This window comes from Hyla sarda, chromosome 2 (assembly GCF_029499605.1).
Source record: "Hyla sarda isolate aHylSar1 chromosome 2, aHylSar1.hap1, whole genome shotgun sequence".
Taxonomy (NCBI): Eukaryota; Metazoa; Chordata; class Amphibia; order Anura; family Hylidae; genus Hyla; species Hyla sarda.
The window spans coordinates 428210091-428234273 of NC_079190.1; the positions used below are offsets into that span (position 1 = coordinate 428210091).

The following is a 24183-nucleotide window of genomic DNA, read 5'->3' on the forward strand; positions in this document are numbered from 1 at the left end:
AAAAAAAAAAAAAAAAAAAGGACAATTGATCTTAAACAGCTAACCTTAAGCTTAAAGTTGTACTCCGGGTTGGGGAAATTTATCCTAAGGATGAGGGGATAAGTGTAAGATTGTCGGGGGTCCAACCGCTGGAACCCCCTGCGATCTCCCTTATGGCGCCCCAGCTCTCAGCATTTCTATGGGAGAGCCAGAGATTCCAAAATACAGTGCTAAGCTCTCCCGTAGAGCTGCAGGGAGGGGGTGCAGTGGTTAACATGCATGCATTCATGCAGAGAGCTGGGGCGCTGTACAATCGGTCAGACCCATCTGCGATCTAACACTTATTTTACTAACTCTGAGTACTAAGTCACTCTGGCGTCGGAGCCCTGTTCTGGGAAGTACCATTGGTTTTTTGTTACAGAATCTGAGCTGACAAAGAATTACTTCAAACTGTATGAACAACTGACAACAGAAACCATGGACCGAAACCAGACCCGATTGAAGTTAATAGGATCTCCTGGGATCCATTGGTGTCCATTGGGCTCTCCTGGGATCTGTTAGTGTCCGTCCATTGGTGTTGGTGCTCCTTTTTTAGGTTGCCAAACAGTGTGTGTGACGGGCCTCCTCAAATGGATCTGTAATTCATTTGTGAACCTAGCCTTGCCCACCTCCAAACTGGGAGAAAGTCTCTGCTGAGCACCTTAAAATACTGTGTGGCATCCATCACAGGCATCTGTTTAAAATTGTGATGTGAACAGGTACTAAGCCCTGTAGGGGGGCCAATAATCAGTCATTTAAATTTGTCTGGAAACCCGGCACCATCCCAGATGGAATAGGTGGATGCCACAAGCTAGAACGTTTGCAATCAATGTCCCATCTGTTGCCCCATAGGCCGGAATGGGCTCTGGTGCTAGACCTTTGGACCATCCAACATATTTGCTGTCTGTCATAGATTTGCTGGATTACAAAAATCCTTCAGTATTTTATGAACAAGCGTCTTCAGGCTGGCTGGTAAATATGCTGGATGCATCATTTGAGTGCACAAGTCCTTAACCTGTTAAGAAATATTCACTCATTGACTTCACATTTATAGAGGAGGAGCAGCAAACCAATGATGGAAGCAAAGGACCGCAGATCCAGAGATTGATCTTGAGGCCCTCTTGGCACGACAGTTGAACCTTGTAGTAGGCTGTCTAAATGAACATTGATATACCAGATCGATGCTCACTTACATGGGCCCATCTAATAGGCCCCAAAGCCATTCAGCAAGGACGTAGGAGGGTGTTTGGAGACAACTTGCATAGGGGATCAGATTATACACTTCCTTACAGTATTGACTACTAACTTCACTATGGAGAAACAGAGGCCTGGATGTGATGAAAGTGTATGGTTGATCATACCCCTTTGGTTCCTCTTTGTAGCTCTTCTATAAACGAAAATTCAATGAAAATTGTTGTTCACTAGTTTATATATAATAGTATTCTGATTGCAATTTGTTATTAAAAGCAATTATAATTCTTGTTATAGATGGAAAAAAAAAAAAAAAAAGCAACAAAAAACAGACATATTTTGAACTTGGACCTGGTGCCTTCTATCACTTATAAAGACCACCATGGTAGAAGTCATTCAGTTCTAGCTATATATTAATACAAATTAGAGATATTGTGCTCTTTACACTGATAAATATCTTTTTTTTTTTTGCCATTTCTTGAACTGTGACTCAACTCTAAAAAGTGAATGTTCTCAGTGTTTAAAGCGTAATTTGTTGATGACTCCAGCCTGGAGCTATGTATTCACCAGGAAAGGCCACCGCAACATATTTGCCTCAGTATTTGCTATGGCAGAGGAAAAAGAAACTTAATTTTAGATATGACTTTAGTCATTCTTGGTTTTGTGTGTCAGCCATGCATAAACAATCTGGATAGAATGGCTGAGAGCAGTTTTGTCAGATGTTACTTTAACGATGAGACGGCATGCCTTGATGCGATGCAGAGCTGAAGTTATTCATGACACGTCCGTGAGCTTGAGTAGAATGTCATAGCCTCATCACAGCTTTTAACCACAAAGAACAATTACCTTTAAAGTAGATCATAACTATGAAAGGCATCTTTAAATCATGTAAATTGTATGGCTTTACCATAACAAGGTACCATTTGAGTTAATGGTTTATATCTTTTGGTACGTAGGTTGATGAACTTTGCGTAGTATGTGACTAGAAAATCCTGTAAAGTGTACATGGTCTACAAATGGTCCTTGCAGCAGTTTATCTTCATTAGTAGTTTGAAGCCACATCGGTAGGGTATGTGCCCTGTCAGGACATAGCTAGGACCTCCCAAATATAAGTAAGAGAATGAGAAACATGGCGTCTGTTCGGTCCACAAAAACTGTTTAAACAAAAGTCATTACAATAGTTTTTCTGTAGAAAACATTCTATCGATGAACACTGAATATCTGCAGGACCCATAAATGAAACTTAATGATATGAATAATAACGTTAAGAACAGTAATTTCAGTAAGGACTTATCCATGGGATGCACTTTATGTAATGTTTGAGAAAAAGGGTACCTAAATATGGCGCTTTATTTTTTCTTACAAACACTGCTTCTGGGAAAGCTCCCCCCGTCATAGTTTTATATGATAATTTTTGCCCCCTCGCAGATTCCATATGAATGCTAGGAGAACCTAAAGAGTTTGGGTTTCATATTATGGCATAGTACTATACAGACCCATAATATGCATAAGGCTCTTTTTTATATGGCTTTTTTGGTGCTAGTTTTCCTGATGTGCTGAAAATCTCCTGGCATATACAGTAAATATATAAATAGACTCTTTTTACTTGACTGAGATCACAAGAGTTTTATTTTGGCCTCCTTTAGGTGGTTTCCATTGGTTACATTGAGGTCTGCTGGTGTATGAAAAAGCACTTAGTGATGTATATAGCAAAAAAAAAAAAAAAAAGAAGCATACCACGTTATATCTTAGAAGACTTTTCTCCTAGGGGCATCCATCATAGCTGTATATCATGTATTGGTATTATCAATCAATGCATCTGATGGACACCACAATGCAGCTTGAAAAGAGTCATATATGGTCTTTTGCATCCACCATAAAATACAAAAATTTTGCAGCCCCTTCCAACACAAAGAGCTAAATAGAATTGGAAAGACAGTAGGAAAAGATAAAGTATAAACAAAATTACATTATTTTAAAACATGTAGAACACATTTTATATAACACAATTTTTCCATTGATCAAATGCAGTTGTTTCCCTACCGTAAGAATCATTGTCATAAAGTTAATGTATAAAATTTCATATGTATTTTATAAACTATCTGTTTGTATATTTTGTATTCCCCATCTAGTAAGGTCCATTGTACTAGGTAGGTATGATATCTGCGTTTCCCATTAGATACAGATATAAAGCAATTAAAGTTCTATCGATCCTAACAACCTGTTAAAAAGCACAAAAAATAAAATTCCCTCTAGTTTACGAGCAGTAATTGGTGAATGTGACGGAAGCATAGGGCCAATGACTGTGTGTTGAGGATCTTTATCTTGTCCAACAATGAGGGCTGTAATTTTACTTCATAGGCTCACCCAGACTGAATTTTCAAAAGAGCCAAGAAACCAGACTAAAACGTTTTACTACAAAATGATGTGTTTTTACTATCTCGAGCATTAAGTATTGATTCCTCTCTTCAAGTGTGTATCTAAAATAGGGCTGAGAATTACCCCTGCTGACTCGCCTGCCTTGTTATTATTATTTTTTTATCCCCTTTTTCTTTACTGCCGTCTCATCAAGAAAACCAGGCCGGCAATTAGAGGCAAAGCTGCCCGGAGGTCTGAAGAAATGAGATTGTGGATAAGAGGGGACGCAGCACTTTGTTACTCTGATTAATGGGGGGTTGTTAGCAGGTCTCTTTCCTTCTGCTTGCACTCCTAGCACATGAAAAATAAGTCACAGACTATTGTTTGACAGGGGGAGACTGGAGAATTGATTTCTGGGTATTGAACTTTGTTTTAACCACAGGTAAGGACCCTTGCAAGGACTGATGAGGCCAGAGGTCTTCTGTGGTTACTGGAAGAAGAAGCATTGCAGCCGGGTGGCAACGAGAACACCCTTTTGGAACGACTTTTTAATTACTATGGACCTCAAGAAGGGGAAGAGACTGGTAATATTATGATGTTTCATTCGCTTTTTCCTTTATAACATTTAAATGATGCTACAATAATATATATTTATATATATATATATATATACATATATATATATTATTTTTTTTTATATGTGTGTGTGTGTGTAACATATATATATATGTGTGTGTGTGTGTATATATATATATATATATATATATATGTGTATATATATATTACAATCTTTTTAACCCCTTAACGACCACGGCTCCCGGTCTGGGAAGTGCGCTCACAAGCTGAGCGCGCTTCGTATCTGTAAGGTCCCGGTTAATACCAGACATTGCTGAACGGGCTGATGTCCGGTATTAACCCTTTAGACGCCGCGATCAAAGTTGATCGCAGCATATAAAACGGGAGAAATCAATACCAGCTAGCTCAGGGAAGCTGTTTGGGATCGCCGCGGTGAACAGCTGTGAGGACAGCGGGAGGCTCCCTACCTGGCTCCATGCTGTGCGATTGGCATTTGATTGTTCCAAGCCTGAGATCCAGGCTACAGCATGTTATTGCATAGCATTGAACAGTGCCTGCAATCAGTGTGTGCAATGCTATAGTCCCCTATGGGGGCTATAACATTGCAAAAAAAAAGGGTGAAAAAAAAAGAGTTAATAAATGTCATTTAACCCCTTCCCCAACAAAAGTTTGAATCACCCCCCCCCCCCCATTTCCCATTAAAAAAAAACTGCAAATAAAAATAAATAAACATATGTGGTATCGCCGCGTGCGCAAATGTCTGAACTATAAAAATATATAGTTAATTAAACCGAACGGTCAATGGCCTATGCGCAAAAAAATTCCAAAGTCCAAAATAGCATTTTTTTGGTCACTTTTTACACCATAAAAATTTTTATAAAAAGCGATCAAAAAGTTTGATCAATGCAAAAATGGTACTGATAAAAACTTCAGATCATGACTCAAAATATGCGCAAAAAGTCAGGAGTGGGTTCAAAATACAGAAAAAGTTCTTATAGGAATCAATGGGCTGTTTGACGAATGCAAAAATGTGCCATATCCTCCAGAGTTAGAATTTTTCCTTTTGCCACCAGTCATGCTATCTAAATGGTTACTGGTGCCAAAACTAAAAAGGAGGAGGACCACCACTTGAATAGCTTAGAATTTGTTTACAGAATTTGTATAAATTTGTTTTCTAAACCAGACAACACCTTTTAAAATTGGTTTTCACTAGGTGTCTGACTTCTTTGACTCCCACCCATAAACAATGCTATCTCTATTGATACATTATACAGTTCAGCCCCGTTAATTCTGTCGACTACCACCCACCATCTTGCTTCTCACTGCTAAAATACGTGTTTTTACTCTTTCTGTGCCCCTACTCCCAAGATATAGGAGTTTTACTGTTTTGTTGCACTTTTTACTGACTTGTCAGATGGGCCGAACTTTATTGCAAATAATGGTGTAAATGCTAGGCTTAGGGGGTGTGTGAATGCGTCTTGCAGGAGTGTGATTAGGAGCATCTTAGCCAAAATCACTGAACACGAGCCACACCCCTGAGCTTAGTTTTTCACATCCAGTTTTCTATAGAATTGCCGCCCATCCGACTATTTCAGGAAAAGTGCAGATTATCGACTATATAGTGAAACCCCACATATCTTGGGAACAGGACGGTGTAACAAGAAGTGAAAACGCTGTTGGAACCAGGGCAACCAAAGGTCCTTTATGAAAATATATTAACACACAACTCAAAACTTGCCTTGTGTGAATTTGACCTTAAACTAGCTGGGCCATGAAAAATTCTGTTCATTTTATAATGCATTTTCTGTTCAATATTAATAAGCTCACAAGCCGATATTGTTGTGATTAGTAAAAGATGAATTCACCTGTAAAATCTGCCTCTTCAGCAGTGGCTCGTCCATCACCATTCAGGGCATCCCACCGAGAGAAGCACTGCTATGCATTATACCCTCAGCACTTACTTTCTTGTAGGTTATAACCACTTTGTCCTGCCAATATAAAATCCTGAGAAATAACAATTCAACATAGACATAGGATCCCAAATAAGATAGTTCCCTTTAGGATGTTCTTATATGTGATAGTTGGAGAACCCCCCAAATCGTGTTTGTTGGCATACAAGCATTTTAGCGGTTTAGTACTTTTCCTAGAAGGGCAATGGTATGATTATCTGTCAGTCACTTCGGATCTTACAGAGGGCACGCACCATTTTTAGAGTAATTGGCCTCGTATGACAGGAAGAGAGCATTTCCCTTTCTCTTCTATATGTCAGCACTGCAGCAATTGTGACATATAATGATAGCTTTTCCCAAACCGAAAAATGTCTATGTAGTGAAAAATAAAACCAACATATGGCAACCGGAAAATGGCATAAGAGGACCATCCTGCTTCTGATCTGCCCATTAATATGTATAAGGAGGGCAGCAAGCAATTGTACTTACTTTTCTGTTTCTAATATTCAGTTTAATGTTGAATAAAATGCATTTCATTGACAATATAAAATAATTTTCGTATACAGGAAAGATTTTGTCTTGTAGAGAGCTTGAAGATTCTCCTCAGCTTTCCTTCTTGTTGAGTTTTGTCTGCAGTTTTGTTCTGATCTGTATTTATTAGGTTGTAAAATGACTTGCGTTCTGATTACACTTATTTTTATGCACAGTTAAAAAGCCTTTACTCCGAAGCAATAAAGAGCATCATTTCGTACTGGGGCACTCCTATGGCACGAACTGGGTGGAGTATGACGCGACTGGGTGGTTAAACTATGTCAAACAAAATCCAGCCTCCCAGAATGCTGCAAGCTTGCTGCAAGATTCCCAAAAGTAAGATGATTCAAAGATCTTTATGAGAGCGATTTACAGAAATTGTTTAACCTCTTCCCGCAAAATCAGATGCACATGGTACACGCATTGCCATGTACATATATCTTATAAGTTTACACTGTAACATTTTAGTAAGCTCGGCTGTGCTGCGCAGCCGAGCATCCCAATCGCAGTTGTCCCTGGCCAGCGATCAGTACTGACAGATCAATAGGAGTGATTTTCTCAGGGTCTCCTCCTTCCCCTCCTCCTCCGTTGCTTTAGACAGTGAAGCAATCGGAGGAGAGTAGGGGCCCCATCGGAGGAGGCTGGCCGCAGCACTCAGGATCAGAGCTGCGCTCCAATCCTAAGTTAACCCTATAGATGCCGCCGTCAGTGTGACAGCAGCATTTATTAGGGTTACAGAGTTAGGGAGCTCCCTCTGTTCCTGATCAGTGCCACGCAATGCAAAAGTGGGGTGTCGATGGTGGCCATGGCAACCGGAGGCCTGACAATGTTGGCAGGGACTGATGGTACAAGATCCTTATAAACCAATAGAATTTAATCTGGAAATCATAAAAACTGCCATTCTTTGCTCATAAAAACTCCCATTCTACATTCCTTGTGGTAGTTTAGGGCCAATATCCTGCCAGACGGGAAGGCTGTGGTGCCCCTCCAGCAAAATATATATTTCTTTCTCCTTTTTACAGATTACCTTACCCAATATTCTCCCTTTGAGAACATTCAGCTTTGTATTTGTATTAAAAATGAATGACAATCAGCTTGGCCGCCCTTAGAGCTCACAAATGCCATCACTTTGCTTTTGCTTCCACTTTATGTTTTCTATAATACAGATGCTAGAACATGGCAGGTTTGTGAGCTGGGACCTTCATTGATCACTTGAACAAAGAGACTCTTTGTCTTTTTGTCTTTCTAAGCACACGGAGTACCTCTTCTTTTATTTTTTTATTTTTTTTACAGATATAGTATTAATATATGCATTGCTTTTAATGGAGACAAACTGTGCTTTGCTGCACAACAGCATGCAGTGGCAACCAGTCTGTTAGAGGGCCATAGGGCCTGTAACAGTGTGTATTACTATTCTACCATGCAATCCTTGTGCTCTATATGGTGTAAATAACGATAGAAAAAATCCTTCACTCACCGCAGCAATGTGATCCGATATGGGAAGTCTTTACATGGAGATCCGGAGATAGCAGGGGGGGGCTCAGCGGCTACAACTGTTTTTTTTTCGTGCAACAGGTGCACTTCTTTCGGCAAGTAAAGACTTGGATCACAGTGCTGCGGTGAGTGCAGATTTTTTCTATCGTTATTTACAGTACTTTGTTGTCTATTTATCTCTTCCGTGCACCATTGTTCATTTGGATGTATACTTTAGATTATGGACTCTACAGGACTATTGTGATTGCGATATTTACATATTATTATTATTTTCTGAAATGTGCCTCCATTCAAACCTCTTCTCTCTTTTTGTTATTGCTATTTGTTGTGTGTTCATAAAGCACCATATTCTTTCTAAGGCAGTGGTTCTCAATCTGGGTTACAAGTACCCCCAAGGGTACTTAGCAGTTCTCCAGGGGGTACTTGAAAAAAAAATCAGTAATGGCAGCCACTGGCTACTGGTCTGAACCACTTTGAAAGAAATGGTAGGCTGACATCACTGCACCGAGGAGCGAAGCAGGAGGACAGCAAAGGGGAAGCGCGGGCACTGGCCTGCTGTGTGCAGTAACTACCATCAGCTTTGTTGCTCCACTGCCCCTGCAGACCGGGAACCTAGTGCTTTGAGCCATAGTAATAGGTCCCCAGACCAGAGGAGCAGTGGAGCACCAAAGCGGGACAGTATGGTGGCCTACAACTATATATGAGGGCAGTTTGGGGGCCTACAGCTATATTTGGGACACAGAGAGGGCCTAACACCTTTATGGGTACGCAAAGCGGGTACTATTACTGTGTGTGACAATAAACATGGGGAGTTTGTAAATAGGTGGGTATTGTACTGCAGAAAGGAGCCTAAAATGTTTGTTTGGCTGGTTCTGTGGAAAAGTATTTTATGGGAGAACTCTTAATGGCGGTCTAGGCCAGATTGGGAAGAAAAGAAAAGTAAACAACTCCGGTTAGAGAAGACGTCACCTGTAAATTGGGGGACTGGGGAGATAGGGAGAGGAACCTGGGCCTGTTATTGAGGAAAGTAAAGCATATGCTATAATAATTACAAAATGGGGGTACAATTTTTTGGGAATGGGCTGTCAAGGGGTACTCAGGCAAAAAAGAACCACTGCTCTAAGGGTATGTTCACACTTGTTCCCCGCAAAGAAGGAACATGTTCATTCTTTGTGCGGAAGCCCGCAAGCACTGCATAGCCAACAATGATGACTGCGTGGAATTCTGCGAGTGGAGATTCCGCAGTGTGAACTTACCCTTAGAAGCAGTGTTACTAAAAAAAAATGAAACTCCGTAAAGCAGCATGCCGTAGATTTGTTGCGAAAAAAGACAAAGTCCTCTGTGCCTTCGTATAAAATTGGATGGAATATGCCCCATAGTAGGTTGTGGGACTGTGTTGTTGTATTATATGTACAGCAAGGATCAATAATATCGCCATATGCACAAGGCCTTTGTTCCGGTGAAACGTGATGAGAACATTTGTAAAACCAAGAGCAATGGAAAGTTGTTGCTGGTTGATATAAATTAGATTTTTTCCTATTTTTTTATTTTCACTTTATCACTTCAAAGCACATATCTGATTGGTTTCCCTGGGAGTGCCGCTATTTCTGCTTGACAAAATGATGAACGCTTCAGAAACCCAGTGAATGCGTAGCTTTATTACTTTGATCTTGATATATTTTAATATATTTTATTCATGTTTAGTGAACTTTTATTAAAATAAATGAAACACATGTTCAATCTTAAACCATTTTCTTACTCACCCGCAGGAAAATAATTAGCAGCTTATTTGCTGGCAGAACGGGCACAGCGACAGTCTTATCGGGTTCAGTAGCTGGCCTGGAGGGGGGGTCCCAGCTGGCCCTGCGCAGAGCAACCAGCATGCGGAAGACTTTTACGACTGGTGTGGCAGCTGTGAAGAAGAAGTCACTTTGTATTCAAATTAAGCTTCAAGTAGTAAGTGGAGATTCTGGAATATGCATATAAAGATAGCACTGACAAGTCATGGAGGGATGCTTGCTGTATGTACCATTTGTGCATTTTCATGCATTGAATGTTAGTTTTCCAACATGTTTGGATAGAGATCAACGTAAAAATAACAGTAAACAGCACTTGTATGTTAAAACCAATACCAGTCCTGGGTGTCTTTGGGGTATATTAAAGTTTACCTGTCATAACTTTTATAGTGTCATCAGATGTATATAGTGGTAGTCATGGTGCTAGCACGGCCATATAAAGGATGGAACAGAAGTCACCAGCTGAGTGTTGTGCCTCATCATTGATGATTGGTGCTCCTCAGCTGTCCTTGGAGAGCAGTGCAGTGTATGGATTAATACAAAGTTCTTCGATTGACTCAGAATAAAACTTTCTAGAAATCCATACACCGCATGCTGGAATTTTTGATAGAAACTGAGGAGAGACAATTGGAAATTAAGGGGCACAGTGTTCAGCTGAGAGATTCTGCACTTTTCTTACTTTTAGTAATCGGCAGGGGTCTCGGCATTAAGACCCCCCGTGGCTAAAAACTTTCAGATGCTCGAAATTCAGTAGGGACCATTTGGGGGTATATAGGTTATCAGCAACTTGGGGGTTCCCTGCTGTCCAAGCATGTGTGTAAAGTTTAAAGGGGTTATCCACCATAAGGTGATTTTAGTACATACCTGCCAGAACTGGGTATTTCCTGTTGGACTTTGTTCTCTAAACTACACATCCCACAGTTCCATGCTTGAAAGTTTGAGATCACTTTCCTTTCTCCCACACATCAGCTACCCCACCCATTAAAACAGTGTTTCCTAACCAGGGGGCCTACAGCTGTTGCAAAATTGAAGCAGGACAGGCTCCCTCTGATCACCTGACTAGTGATGTCAGGTCCCAACGCACTGCAACATGGGAAATCCTGAGACATGAGTAATTTTGTATGCTGTTAAAAATATATATTGGGGTGAAAATCACATAAGAATTATTAGAAAACTATCACAAACAGGTGCAGACACTATATTATGAATTACACTAACTTTACAGCCTGTAGCATAGTCAAATAAAAAAAATTCCTGGAATACCCCTTTAACTCTAGTTAGAGAGGCTTTGGCGTGGAGACTGGCAGTGCAGCTCTGGACCATAGCGGACACCAGGCCCCTCTGACTGATAGGCCGACTCCCGGAGGGATTATAAAGGCGTATTATGTGACTATTCAGCATCCTGCTTTCTCAATACAGGTATGCCTAGAATAGGCTTGTGAAGCCTTAGTGCACTGTGTGTGTGCAGCTTCATAAGCCTAGTCTAGGTGTCAGTTGCAATCTGAATGAATCCCCCTTGTGAGGTCACAGTTTATTGCTTGAATGATTCCCACTTGTGAGGTCACCATAGCTTACCAAAACAAAACCCTCAAGTGATGTCTCATTCGCTTCCCTGGCTTAAACTCACTTGTGATATTGCGGTAACTTATCTAGGGCAGACACCAGCAGAAGAGGGCCACTATGCATAAACAGTATATGGGTCTCTTGAGTGCCAGGTGCCTATTTGATGATGGACTGGTAGGCATAGAACACCTCATTCATAACTCTCAATAAGGTAGATCCTTACATGTAATCTAATAAAAGAGAAGAAACCATTCTATTTAGTTTGCCCCCTCCACACACCTGCACAGGTTGCTTTTACGGTATGGTTGACTATACTTCAGCACCCGTAGTGGTAGCAGGCTAAATAGTAGTACGAATAGTAGTAGCATACCTAATAATATTAGCTATAAATAAATAACTTAGATAATATCTTAGTGATGCAATGATTAATCAATATTTTATTCTGTTATTATCGATTAATCGAGCCCGGATTCATTGTTATGCAAAAAGCGAGTCACAAATGTCATAATGTCAACATTTGTAACTCATTTTTAGGGTCAGCGCTGCACTTCTGCGGGTGGCACTGTGCTCCGTCCGCTCCCTGGCCGGCTCCCAGCGCAGGAATATGAAGTTACATTGCTGTGATGTCATATTCCCTGCTGGGAGCTCTGATTGGTCAGCACCAATTGCGAGAGGGGAATAAAAAATCACTGCACAGTAACTTCATATTTCCCGTTGGGAGCCGGCCGGGGTGCGGACCAAAGTGCCACCCTCACCCTCTAACCAGGGTGCCTCCAGCTGCCACTCTTAGCATGCTAGGACAGCCAAAGGCATCTAATTGATTTAACGGCAACGAATCGATCGTGCAATTAATCGCTTGTTGCAGCCCTAAGATATATATATATATATATATATATATATATATATATATATATATACACACACACACACAAGTAAAGGCGACTGCAGCACACCAATTCAAAGTGCAAAAGAGTGATTTGTTCCAGAAAATACGAGCAACGTTTCTGTGGCCTCACACCACCATTTTCAAGCTGCTTGAAAATGGTGGTGTGAGGCCACAGAAACGTTGCCCGTATTTTCTGGAACAAATCACTCTTTTGCACTTTGAATTGGTGTGCTGCAGTCGCCTTTACTTGTATATACAGCCTTTGGATCCAGGACCGGGATCCCTGAGACTTCCTGCACCCATCTACTGCTCTTCTGACTTGGGAGTGCTGCTCTATATCTTTTGTTTTATTTATATATATATATATATATATATATATATATATATATATATCTATATATATCTATATTTGGGTGTTTCATTTTGTAAGGCAAAAAATATGTAAAATTTTTGTAGAATTTGCTTACGCTCAGAGTCTCAGTGATGTCAAAGATATATATGCCAAATTTCAAGAAGATTGGAAAATATTTAGAGGTTGCACACTTTGATCAGTTTTTTAGAAGTAGACAACAAATACAATTTTTCAATGTTAATTACTTTTATTGGAAAAACTAGAAATCACAAACGTAAAATGATATTAAAACTAGACACTAAGATTAATAGAGTAGACTGTATGCAATTGATGCAATCCCTTCTTTTGTTCGCTTGGTGACGACTTTTCTGTGATGCTCGACTACCCTCAACAAGAATAGTTTTTGTTGTTCGTCCCTGACCGATTTGTTAAACTTTTTTATCAGAGCAATTCCTCTTTTTGTGGTGTCATTGACCACCTTAAGAGCCTTTACATGGCTGTTCTCGATCCCAAGTACACGTGAGTGTCTGATCAAGAGCTTTTAATGGACTTCAACGTAATTTTTTTGTTGCTAAAACCGAAAACTTGGCCTCTTCGTCACTAGGTGCTGATGATGATGGCGATGAGTCTTCCAGTATAACGGTCTTATTGATTTCAGTGATAGCTTTTAAATGTTTATTCTTATAGGAATCATTTTTTTCTTTTGTACACTTAAGGGGAGATTTATAAAAACCTACCCAGAAGATTAGTTGCTGAGTTGCCCATAGCAACCAATAAGATCGCTTCTTTAATTTTTCAGAGGCCTTTTCAAACGTGAAAGGAGTGATCTGATTGGTTGCTATGGGCAACTCAGCAACTTTTCCTTTGGTCAGGTTTTGATAAATCTACCCCTTCTTATTTTCGAGGCGAAAACCTTGTCTACTCCACTCATTGACGAACTCATACGATCTTCTTTTTGTGACCTAAGAGATTCTTAATCTTCTTGTGATATGTTAGTCATCTCCATCACATTTTGCCGGGAAATGTCAAATAACTTAACGAGATCAATTTTCCAAATCTGCCGTTTCACATTTGCTTTATCCATGTTTCTCGATTTCTCTCTACCCAGATTTTGGTATTCTCTGTACAGCTTCTGTATACCAGCACAGATATTCTCCTCCGTCTTAAGAGAAATATTTGCTTTCCTCCACACTTTCTGTAGTTTAGTACTGGTAGATTTTCAGCATTTGGAAGTTTTTTCATTTCCTTGTGATGGAAAGTAAAAACTAAAAGTACTTGTTCCTTTGAAAGGAGCTGAGCTCCTAAAAACTCACCTCTAGGCACCTTTTCTAGCAGCCAAATTCCTCTTTTGGTTCTCATTGGTTTGGTTGAAAGAAATACATGAGAAGCCCATTAGTACAAAGCACTTCAATATTAGAAATGTCACTAGTTTGAGATAAAAGTGATCACTGTGTGCAACCCCTAAATATTAAATCTTCTTGAAATTTGGCATATATATCTTTTACATCACTTAAACTCGGGGCGTAAGCACAGTCATATGCAAATCACATCTTTGGAAAAATGAAACACCCTAATATATATATATATATATATATATATATATGTGTGTGTGTATATATATGTATGTGTGTGTGTGTATATATACAAATAAAACAGTATTCGGATTAAATATTATAAAAAAAAATAAAAAATAACACTGCACAGTATTGTTACATCTAAAACACTGGTCTCTGTCATGAGGTATATGGTGTTCTGAGAGATTGTTTTGGTGCCAGAGGCCATGAGCGGCTTATGGGTATCATGTGGACACTTTACAAATGTATAAATCATTTACAAATGTATAAATCATTTACAAATGTATAAATCATACTCCCATACTGATCTTAAAGAGAGACATCTATATTGTATCTTCTTTACTCTATATATCGATCTTTTTAAGCGACTCTTATCTGGTTACAATGAGATGTTTGTCATACTTTGTCTCCTAATAATTCCGTTTTTTTGTTGTTCTTCTAGGATGCCCTGATTGATACTATCAAGAAGTCCAAAATTCACTTTGTCTACTGCTTTCTACCCAAAGCTCAGTCATGTAACAGTGAGGCTCGGCTGGTACCAGCTGCACGGGTTGGCTCCAGTGAGTCAGACCTGTCAGGTGAACGCTGTGATGCGGAGCTTATGCAAGTCGATGTCCCCCTTTTGCGAGCTCAGGTTCGAGGGTCCCGCCTTCTGGATGCTCTTCGCATGTATAGACAAGGTACTTGCTGACCACTGATGGCACACATCACGTTTATTACTATTAGTGGCCGTGTTATATGATATCTGTCGCTAAAAAAAAAAATATATATATATATATATATATATTTTTTTTTTTTTATCCAGCAATATTTAGGGTAAATCTAACCTTGACTCAATTCCTCTTCTTTTTTTTTTTTTTCTTTAACCCCTAAGGACATGTGCCGTAAATGTACGGCACTGCATAGCACCTCTTAGCGCACAGTGCCGTGCATTTACGGTGCGGCTGTGATACGAGCGCAGGAGATGCGCTCGCTTCATTTCCGCGGGGATCAGATCAGCCAAGATGGCGGACGGAGGTCCCCTCACCTGCCTCCCTCCGTCCCCCGGGGTCTTCTGCACTGATCTACCTTTCAGCTGACCAGAGCAGAAGTTTGCCGATAATACTGATCTTTGGTATGCCCTATGCATAGCACTGAACAGTATTAGCAATATAATGATTGCTATAAATAGTTCCCTATGGGGATTTAAAAAGTGTAAAATAAATGTAAAAAAAAGTAAAAAAAAAAAATCCCGTCCCCCAATAAAGTTTTTAATAACCCTTTTTCCCCATATTAATACATAAAAGCGTAAAAAAAATTATAAATAATAAACAAATTTGGGATCGTTGCATGCGTAAATGTCCGAACTATAAAAATATAATGTTAATGATCCCCTACGGTAAACGTAAAAAAAAGTCAAACATTTCTGCTTTTTTGTCACATCAAACTGCAAAAAAATTTCATAAAAAGCAATCAAAAAGTCACATATATTCAAATCTGGTACCAAAACAAACTACAGATAATGACGCAAAAAATTAGCCCTCAAACATCCATGAATACAGTAAAATAAGAAAGTTAGAGGTGGTCAAAATAGGGCAATTTTAAACATACTGATTTTGTAAAAAAAAAGTTTGAGATTTTTTAAAAGCAGTACAATAATAGAAATTTATGTAGCCATGGATATCATTTTAATCGTATTGACCGAGAGAATAAAGAAAACATGTATTTTTTACAGTAAAGTGTACAGCACGAAAACAAAGCCCCCCAAATTAGCAAAATAATGTTTTTAGTTTAAATTTCCTTACACAAAAAATTATTTTTTGGGTTAACTATACATTTTAGGGTAAATTGATTGATGTCATTACAAAGTACAACTGGTCATGCAAAAAAACAAGCCCTCATATGGGTCTGGGAATGGAAGTATAAAAGAGTCATGAATTTTAGAAGTCTAGGAGGAAAAAACTAAAATTCAAAAATAAAATTGGCTGCGTAAAAATGGGTTGAGTCCTTAATGGGTTAAGCCTACACTTTGTACCCAAATTCCTTAACATTAAATGGGCACTGTCACCTGAAAAAAAATGTTGGCCTGTCCTAGAGCAGAGTTTCCCAACCAGGGTGCCTCCAGCTGTTTCAAAACTACAAATTCCAGCATGCCTGGACAGCCTTTGGCTGTCCAGGCATGCTGGGAGTTGTACTTTTGCAACAGCTGGATGCACTTTGGTTGGCAAACACTGTCTCAGAAACATGTCAAAAGTTTTAATCGGTTGGGGTCCCAGTGTTCAGTCCCCCACCGATCAGGAGAACAAGGCAGGAGAAGTCCATGCTAAGTGTGTTTGACCAAGACAAACTTTCAGTCTATGGGTCTTAGTAGCTGCACCAAGAGCAGGGAGAGGAGCGCTCAGCCGCGCCGTCTTCTCCCAACTTATTCTAGCAATTGGTCTTCGTCTGACTGCTTAGACTTTGATTGATCAAAACCTTTGACATATCAAAAGTTGTCAAGTGACAGGCAAACTTTTAAAGAGTACTCATGATCTTGTTAAATTGTATAATCCTCCCAGTTCACTGCCCCCATCATGATAAACCACCCCCTGCCTTTATTTTTTTTATTATTTTTTTTATTATTTTTTTAGTTTTCTACCTTGATATTGTTCTGTATTTTCTGCTCTGTGTCAGTCCGATTCACAGACTGGGAAGAGGCGTTACCCAGCAGGTGTGACTTCATCTGAAGCTGTACAGGGGAGAACTTCCTCCCTCACTCTGCTACACACAGCCCAGTATAAGGAGAAGGTTGCACATACCACCTCAGCACTCCAGACTGCATTTCCTGATTTTAGACTTCTGCCAGGCCAGCAGGAGTCCAAAGTCTGTGCAAGAGATGGAGGGAAATGTGCTCTGGACTAGTAGGGAGATACCTAGTGGCATCTTTTTTAAACACCAATAAAACATAGAAAACTTTTTTTTTTATTAAACAAAGTACATTAGAAAGAGTTTTTCTTCACCACCAGGAGTGCAATAGCAAAAATTAGTTTTAATGAGAGTGCCCATTTAAGGCCAATTGCACTCTTGTCCATTGCACAGACTTGTATGCTGCACTGTGTAACAGCAGCCAGATTAAAGGGTTTATCCAGGATTAAAAAAGCCTAGCTAAAATATGTAAAATACAGATAAAAGCTGCAAAAATAGAGACAGAAAGACTCATTGCCAAAGAGAGTAAAACTAACCCCAACATGTTCTTTAACTATATAAATAGCATAAAGGACAAACATGAAAGTGTAGGCCCTTTAAAAAAGGATGAGGAAGAAATTATAGACGGGGTACAGGGAAAAAACAAATATAGTAAACAAAATCTTCTCCACTGTATTCACCATGGAAAATAAAATGAAATACAGTGCCAGGTGAAATACAGTGTGATAAGGTAAACTCCTCAGTACAGGTTACCTTTCTAACACAGGAAGAAGTACAGTGCCGCATACAAAAATCAAAATAGACAAATCACCAGGTCCAGATGGCATTCACCCCCGAGTTCTAAAGGAATTAAGTATTGTAATAGACAGAGCTCTATTTTTAATATTCAGGGACTCTATAGTAACAGGTACTGTTCCCCAGGACTGGCACAAGGCAAATGTGATGCCAATATTTAAAAAGGGGACAACAGGTGACCCCTGGAATTACAGACCTGTTGGTTTGACCTCTGTTGTATGTGGATTGTTTGGGGGTTTTCTGAGAGATGCTGTTTTGGAGTATATTGATCAAAATAAATGTATGACACCATATCAGCATGGCTTTATGAGGGATCGGTCCTGTCAAACTAAGAATGTGTGTAAGTTGGTAAGTAACTGGCTCAGTGATAGGAAACAGAGGGTGGTTATTAATGGTACTTATTCTGATTGGGTGAATGTTACTAGTGGGGTACCACAGGGGTCAGTCTTGGGTCCGGTTCTATTTAATATATTTATTAATGACCTTGTAGAGGGGTTGAATAGTTAAGTAGCAATCTTTGCAGATGATAATAAACTCTGTAAAGCGATAAACACTATAGAGGACAGTGCACTGTTACAAATGGATCTGGATAGTTTTGAGGTTTGGACAGAGAAGTGTCAGATGAGGTTCAACACTGATAAATGTAAGGTAATGCACATGGGAGGAAAAATCCGGGACGGGGTTATATATTAAATGGGAAAACACTTGGGACGAATGATGTGGAAAAAAACTTATGCGTCTTAGTAAATTTAGCTGTAGTGACCAGTGTTGGGCATCAATAGGAGCATAGATGCCCACGACAAGGAAATTATTCTACCGCTGTACAAATCACTAGTCAGACCACACATAGAATACTGTGTACAATACTGGGCACCAGTGTACAAGAAAGATATAGTGGAGCTGGAAAGGGTTCAAAGACTGGCAACCAGAGTAATACGGGGAATGGGAAGACTACAGTACCCAGAAAGATTATCAGAATTGGGGTTCTTTAGCTAAGAAAAAAGAAGGCTTAGGGTAGACCTAATAACTATGTATAAATATATCAGGGAGCAGTACAGAGATCTCTCCCATGATCTATTTATACCCAGGACTGTATCTATAACAAGGGGGCATCTCTAGGTTTAGAGGAAAGATGGTTTCTACACCACCACAGATAGGGGTTCTTTACTGTAAGAGCAGTGAGACTGTGGAATTCTCTCCCGGAGGAGGTGGTCATGGTGAACTCTGTAAAAGAGTTCAAAAGGGGTCTGGATGCATTTTTCGAGAATAATAACATTACTGGTTATGTATACTAGATATTTAGGGACAGCATGTTGATCCAGAGATTTATTCTGACTGCCATATTGAAGTCGGGAAGGAATTTTTACTTCTACTATGAGGGTTTTTTTCCTTCCCCTGGATCAACTCAGTAGGGACTCATTAAGGATATAGGTTGAACTTGATGGACTCTGGTCTTTTTTCAACCTTATGAACTATGTTACTATGTTAGCTGCTTTTAGAAACGGCACCACTCTTGCGCTCAGTTGCACGTGGTACTGCAGTTCAGTTCCGTTGACGTTAATGAAGCGCAGTCGTAGTACCACACACAACCTGAAGACAAGAGTGGTGCCATTTGTTATTTTGGAGAAGGCATCTATGTTTTTCTAATCAGTTTTACAATTGAGCAATTGTGCAGTATTATCCGGAAATGTGTAAAATATGCACAAATTTAATTCCATGTTACACTTGTCCATAACCAATTTCTCCTTTTTGTCACACTCCTGCTTAGTCCGATGGCGCTGGTATCTTTTTCTCGAAATGTTGCCATCCCTCACATCTCTGCTGGGCACTGAAACAACAGTGGCCTTCTCTGTAAGTTCTCTATCAATAAAGGCATCTGAATTTAGTTATGCTACTCATTATGATAAAAAAGGAAAAACAAACCTGTTAAAATAAACAAACAGACCACCCCCCTTAAAAAAATCAATGTACATCTCCCAGCAGAGAGGGATCAATACAGGCTCCCTACTGAGCTGGTGCTGGATGGCGCATCAGTCAATAGATAGCGACAGATTAGGAGACAGAACATAAGCGTCCAGGTCTCACCAGTCAATTGAAGTGAAATTCTCAAACAATTGCGAGCAGAAGCTGCTTTTCCAATAACCAGCTCGGTGCTTGATTTAATTACACACACACGCAATCACATTCGGCGCCTTAGTCTCGCGGATAAATGAATTTTAGTTGTGTTTGCAGACACTCGGCACCTCCGCACAAACATGACCCCGACTGCGCTCCCGCTTGTTACCTTATCACTTCAAGGTCCTTGCATTAGTAAAACAAGTTGTTGCAGAGTTTTAAGGATAATTACAGATGTCATGTACTTCAACAACTTTTTGTTTGTTTATTTATTTTTTACTTTTTACACTTTCTATTGAATGAAGTTGAAGGATTATAATACAAATATTGTGTTATTTCTTTTTCTCTGCCCCGAACCTCTTTGTTCTTTTGACTCCCTGTCAACAGATAGTAAGAGCCAAGTTATAGTTAATGGGGTACTCCGCCCCTAGACATCCTTTAAGATTTCTGATCACAGGGGTAAGGGTCTAGCTGCTGGGACCCCCGCGATCTCTAGCCTGGAACCTCATTATTCTTATTCCACATGCACAGAGTGAACTCTGCTCCGTGCCGGATTAAGAGCTACCACAGCTGTCTCACCCCCTCCATTTATCTTCCATAAACATTAATGGAGGGGGCAGGACGACCACGGCTGCCCGATCTCAGAACAGCCGGTGTAATGATGAAAACTGTGCCCTTTAGTGGAATTTGACCCTCCGCACAGGGACACCGTTTTTGCTGTACAGCCCGCTTCCTCTCACTCCATCCCCACTTCCCTCTCTCAGGTGTTGAGTACTCCACAGCCTTTCTTCCACCCACTCACGGCACCAGGGGCATAGCTAGAAATCACAGGGCCCTGATGCGAAAAATTGTCTTGGGCCCCCCTACCCCTCGACGACACACTTCCCCAATCCCTGACCAACACCTTACCCAGCCTCGACCACACAAATATAATAATGAAGGACAGGCAGGGCCGTACTGGGGCCAAAAATAAGTGCAGGCATTTTAAAATAAGCAGCCCGTTTTTATGGTGGGGGTCCGACTGCTTAGACCCCCACCAATCACCTTGGTTCAAGTGGCTCTCCAGCTGTAATAAATCTACAATTCCCATCGTGTCTGGAGATTATGTCTCAGGCATTATGGAAGTTGTTGTTTTGCAACAGCTGGAGAGTCACAAATTGGGTCAGACAGAACACACAGTGATATCAGTGACCTGAGTGACATCTTCTCTGTTGTCTTCTCTTTCTCATCTTGTCCGGGCACCAGGTCTTCATCATTGATTCCTCAGCTTGTAAGCAGATCCTCATTCTCTATATGAAGACATTAATCATTATAACCCTGCCAAATACTGGGTCCCCTGAATATAATACTGCCAACCACTGTACCCCCTGAATATATTATTGCTACACACTGTACCCCCTGAATATAATACTGCCACCACTGTACCCTCTAAATATATTATTGCTACACACTGTACCCCCTGAATATAATACTGCCACCACTGTACCCTCTAAATATATTATTGCTGCACACTGTACCCCATGAATATAATACTGCCACCCACTGTACCCTCTAAATATATTATTGCTACACACTGTACCCCCTGAATATAATATTGACACCCACTGTACCCTCTAAATATTATTGCTACACACTGTACCCCCTGAATATAATACTGCCACCACTGTACCCTCTAAATATATTATTGCTACACACTGTACCCCCTGAATATAATATTGACACCCACTGTACCCTCTAAATATATTATTGCTACACACTGTACTCCCTGAATATAATATTGACACCCACTGTACCCTCTAAATATATTATTGCTACACACTGTACCCCCTGAATATAATATTGACACCCACTGGACCCTCTAAATATATTATTGCTACACACTGTACCCCCTGAATATAATACTGCCACCCACTGTACCCTCTAAATATATTATTGCTACACACTGTACGCCCTGAATATACTGCTACCCACTGTACCCTCTAAATATATTATTGCTACACACTGTACCCCCTGAATATAATACTGCCACCCACTGTTCCCATAATAATACTGTCACACAGTGTTTCTTCTTAGTCCGGCTGAATCCCACCCCTGCACTGTCCTCCTCCAGGCTTCTCAGCCCCCTAAGTCTTTACCTAAGTCATTACCGCATACACCGCCACCAACGACCCCCCCCCCCGTACACCTTCTCATCACCTCATACACCACCACCCAGCCCCCCGTTCCCCATCCTCAGTCTCCTCATCACCACCACCCAGCCCCCCTTTTCCCCATCCTCAGTCTCCTCATCACCACCACCCAGCCCCCCCCGTTCCCCATCCTCAGTCTCCTCATCACCTCATACACCACCACCCAGGCCCCTCCTGCACCCCATCCTCAGTCTCCTCATACACCACCACCCAGCCCCCCCCCCCCCCCGTACCCCATCCTCAGTCTCCTCATACACCACCACCCAGCCCCCCTCCTGCACCCCATCCCCAGTCTCCTCATCACCACCACCCAGCCCCCCCATACCCCATCCTCAGTCTCCTCATCACCACCACCCAGACCCCCCCCCATACCCCATCCTCAGTCTCCTCATCACCTCATACACCACCACCCAGCCCCCCCCCCCCGTACCCCATCCTCAGTCTCCTCATCACCTCATACACTGATGCAACCCAGCCCCCCCCCCGTACCCCATCCTCAGTCTCCTCATCACCTCATACACCACCACCCAGCCCCCCCCTGTACCCCATCCTCAGTCTCCTCATCACCTCATACACCACCACCCAGGCCCCTCCTGCACCCCATCCCCAGTCTCCTCATCACCACCACCCAGCCCCCCCCATACCCCATCCTCAGTCTCCTCATCACCTCATACCCCACCACCCAGCCCCCCCCTGCACCCCATCCCCAGTCTCCTCATCACCACCACCCAGCCCCTCCCCCATACCCCATCCTCAGTCTCCTCATCACCTCATACCCCCCCCCCCATACCCCATCCTCAGTCTCCTCATCACCTCATACACCACCACCCAGCCCCCCCAGTACCCCATCCTCAGTCTCCTCATCACCTCATACACTGCCACCCAGTCCAACCCCCCCCCCATCCTCAGTCTCCCCATTGTTAGGTACCCCCACCATCCATGGTCTCCTCATCAACCTTCCCCCCCAAAACATCATCAATGAATAACCCCCACACCCTCCTCATCAGTCAGTCAGGCCCCCCCCCCCGCCTTCCGTCTCATCATCAATCGCCCCATCCTCAGACTCCTCATCAATGAATAAAACACACACACACACACACACAATGTCCTCATGAACTTATCACCCACAGCACCCCCCTCCGGCAGCCCGTCCCATGTCTCCTCACCTTCTTACTGCAGCAATGTGGGGCGGGGGGCGGCTGCACCTGCCTCTGCCTGGTATCGATAACACAAGGTCAGAGGCAGGAATGCGTCAGGGGCTTTGAGCTGACGTGCGTGCGTGCCTGCGCGGAGCAAGTCTTCTCCCATCAGCCCCTGGCCTCCCATCATGCCCATGACCCTGCGCTGAGTTTTAAAGGGCCGGCACTCAGGTAATTGAAAAAAAATAAAAATAAATAAAGATTGCTGGCAGCGACGGGCCCGGGTGGCGGTGTAGTGGCGGGCCCCCCAGGCTACAGGGCCCGGTCGCGATTGCGACCCCTGCGACCTCTATAGCTACGCCACTGCACGGCACATATCTACCATTACCCGCAACCTGTTGCAATACTACAAATCCAACTGCATGCCAATACAGTGAGGACATGCTGGGGGTTGTAGTCTTGGAACAACTGCAGGCTGTTGGATGCGTGCGTGCGGGCGGGTGAGAGAAAGGCTGAGAGATGTCCGGAGAAACTTTGTCCCTGACTCCCTGAGAGAGGGTAGCGGGGATGGAGTGAGAAGGAGCGGGCTGTAAAACAGAAAACTGTGTCCCTGTGCAGAGGGTCACATTCCGCTACAGGGACACAGTTTTCTTCATTACACTGGCATTCTAAACATAAACCTCCATTGGATAGGGGATACGATGTCTAGGGATGAGTGCCCCTTTTACATCAAATAAAAATAATCCAGGATTGGTCACCTCAAAGGGATCCAATAGAAAGGGGTTTCCTAACCAGTGTACCTCCAGCTGTTGCAAAACTACAACATCCATTAGGGATCTCATTAGAGATCCGTTGCATTTGGCTGCCTGGGCATGCTGGGAGTTGTAGTTTTGCAACAGCCAGAGGCACCCTGGTTGGAAAACACTGTCCTAGAGACATGTCAATAGTTTTGATCGGTCAGGGTTTGAGTGTTCAGACCCCTACCGCTCAGGA

At 41.7% G+C, this 24183-nt stretch overlaps 1 protein-coding gene across 5 annotated transcripts in view; it reads left to right on the forward strand.

Moving 5' to 3' along the window:
• The window catches only part of MYO18A (myosin XVIIIA), a 350022-nt gene that overhangs the window by 172639 nt on the left and 153200 nt on the right, over positions 1 to 24183 (forward strand). For all 5 annotated transcript variants that reach the window (XM_056559045.1, XM_056559047.1, XM_056559046.1 and 2 more), the window contains 4 exons: positions 4010 to 4151; positions 6800 to 6959; positions 9887 to 10073; positions 14731 to 14968. In XM_056559045.1, the coding sequence (XP_056415020.1) occupies positions 4010 to 4151; positions 6800 to 6959; positions 9887 to 10073; positions 14731 to 14968 (727 nt within the window). The remainder of the gene's footprint in view (positions 1 to 4009; positions 4152 to 6799; positions 6960 to 9886; positions 10074 to 14730; positions 14969 to 24183) is intronic.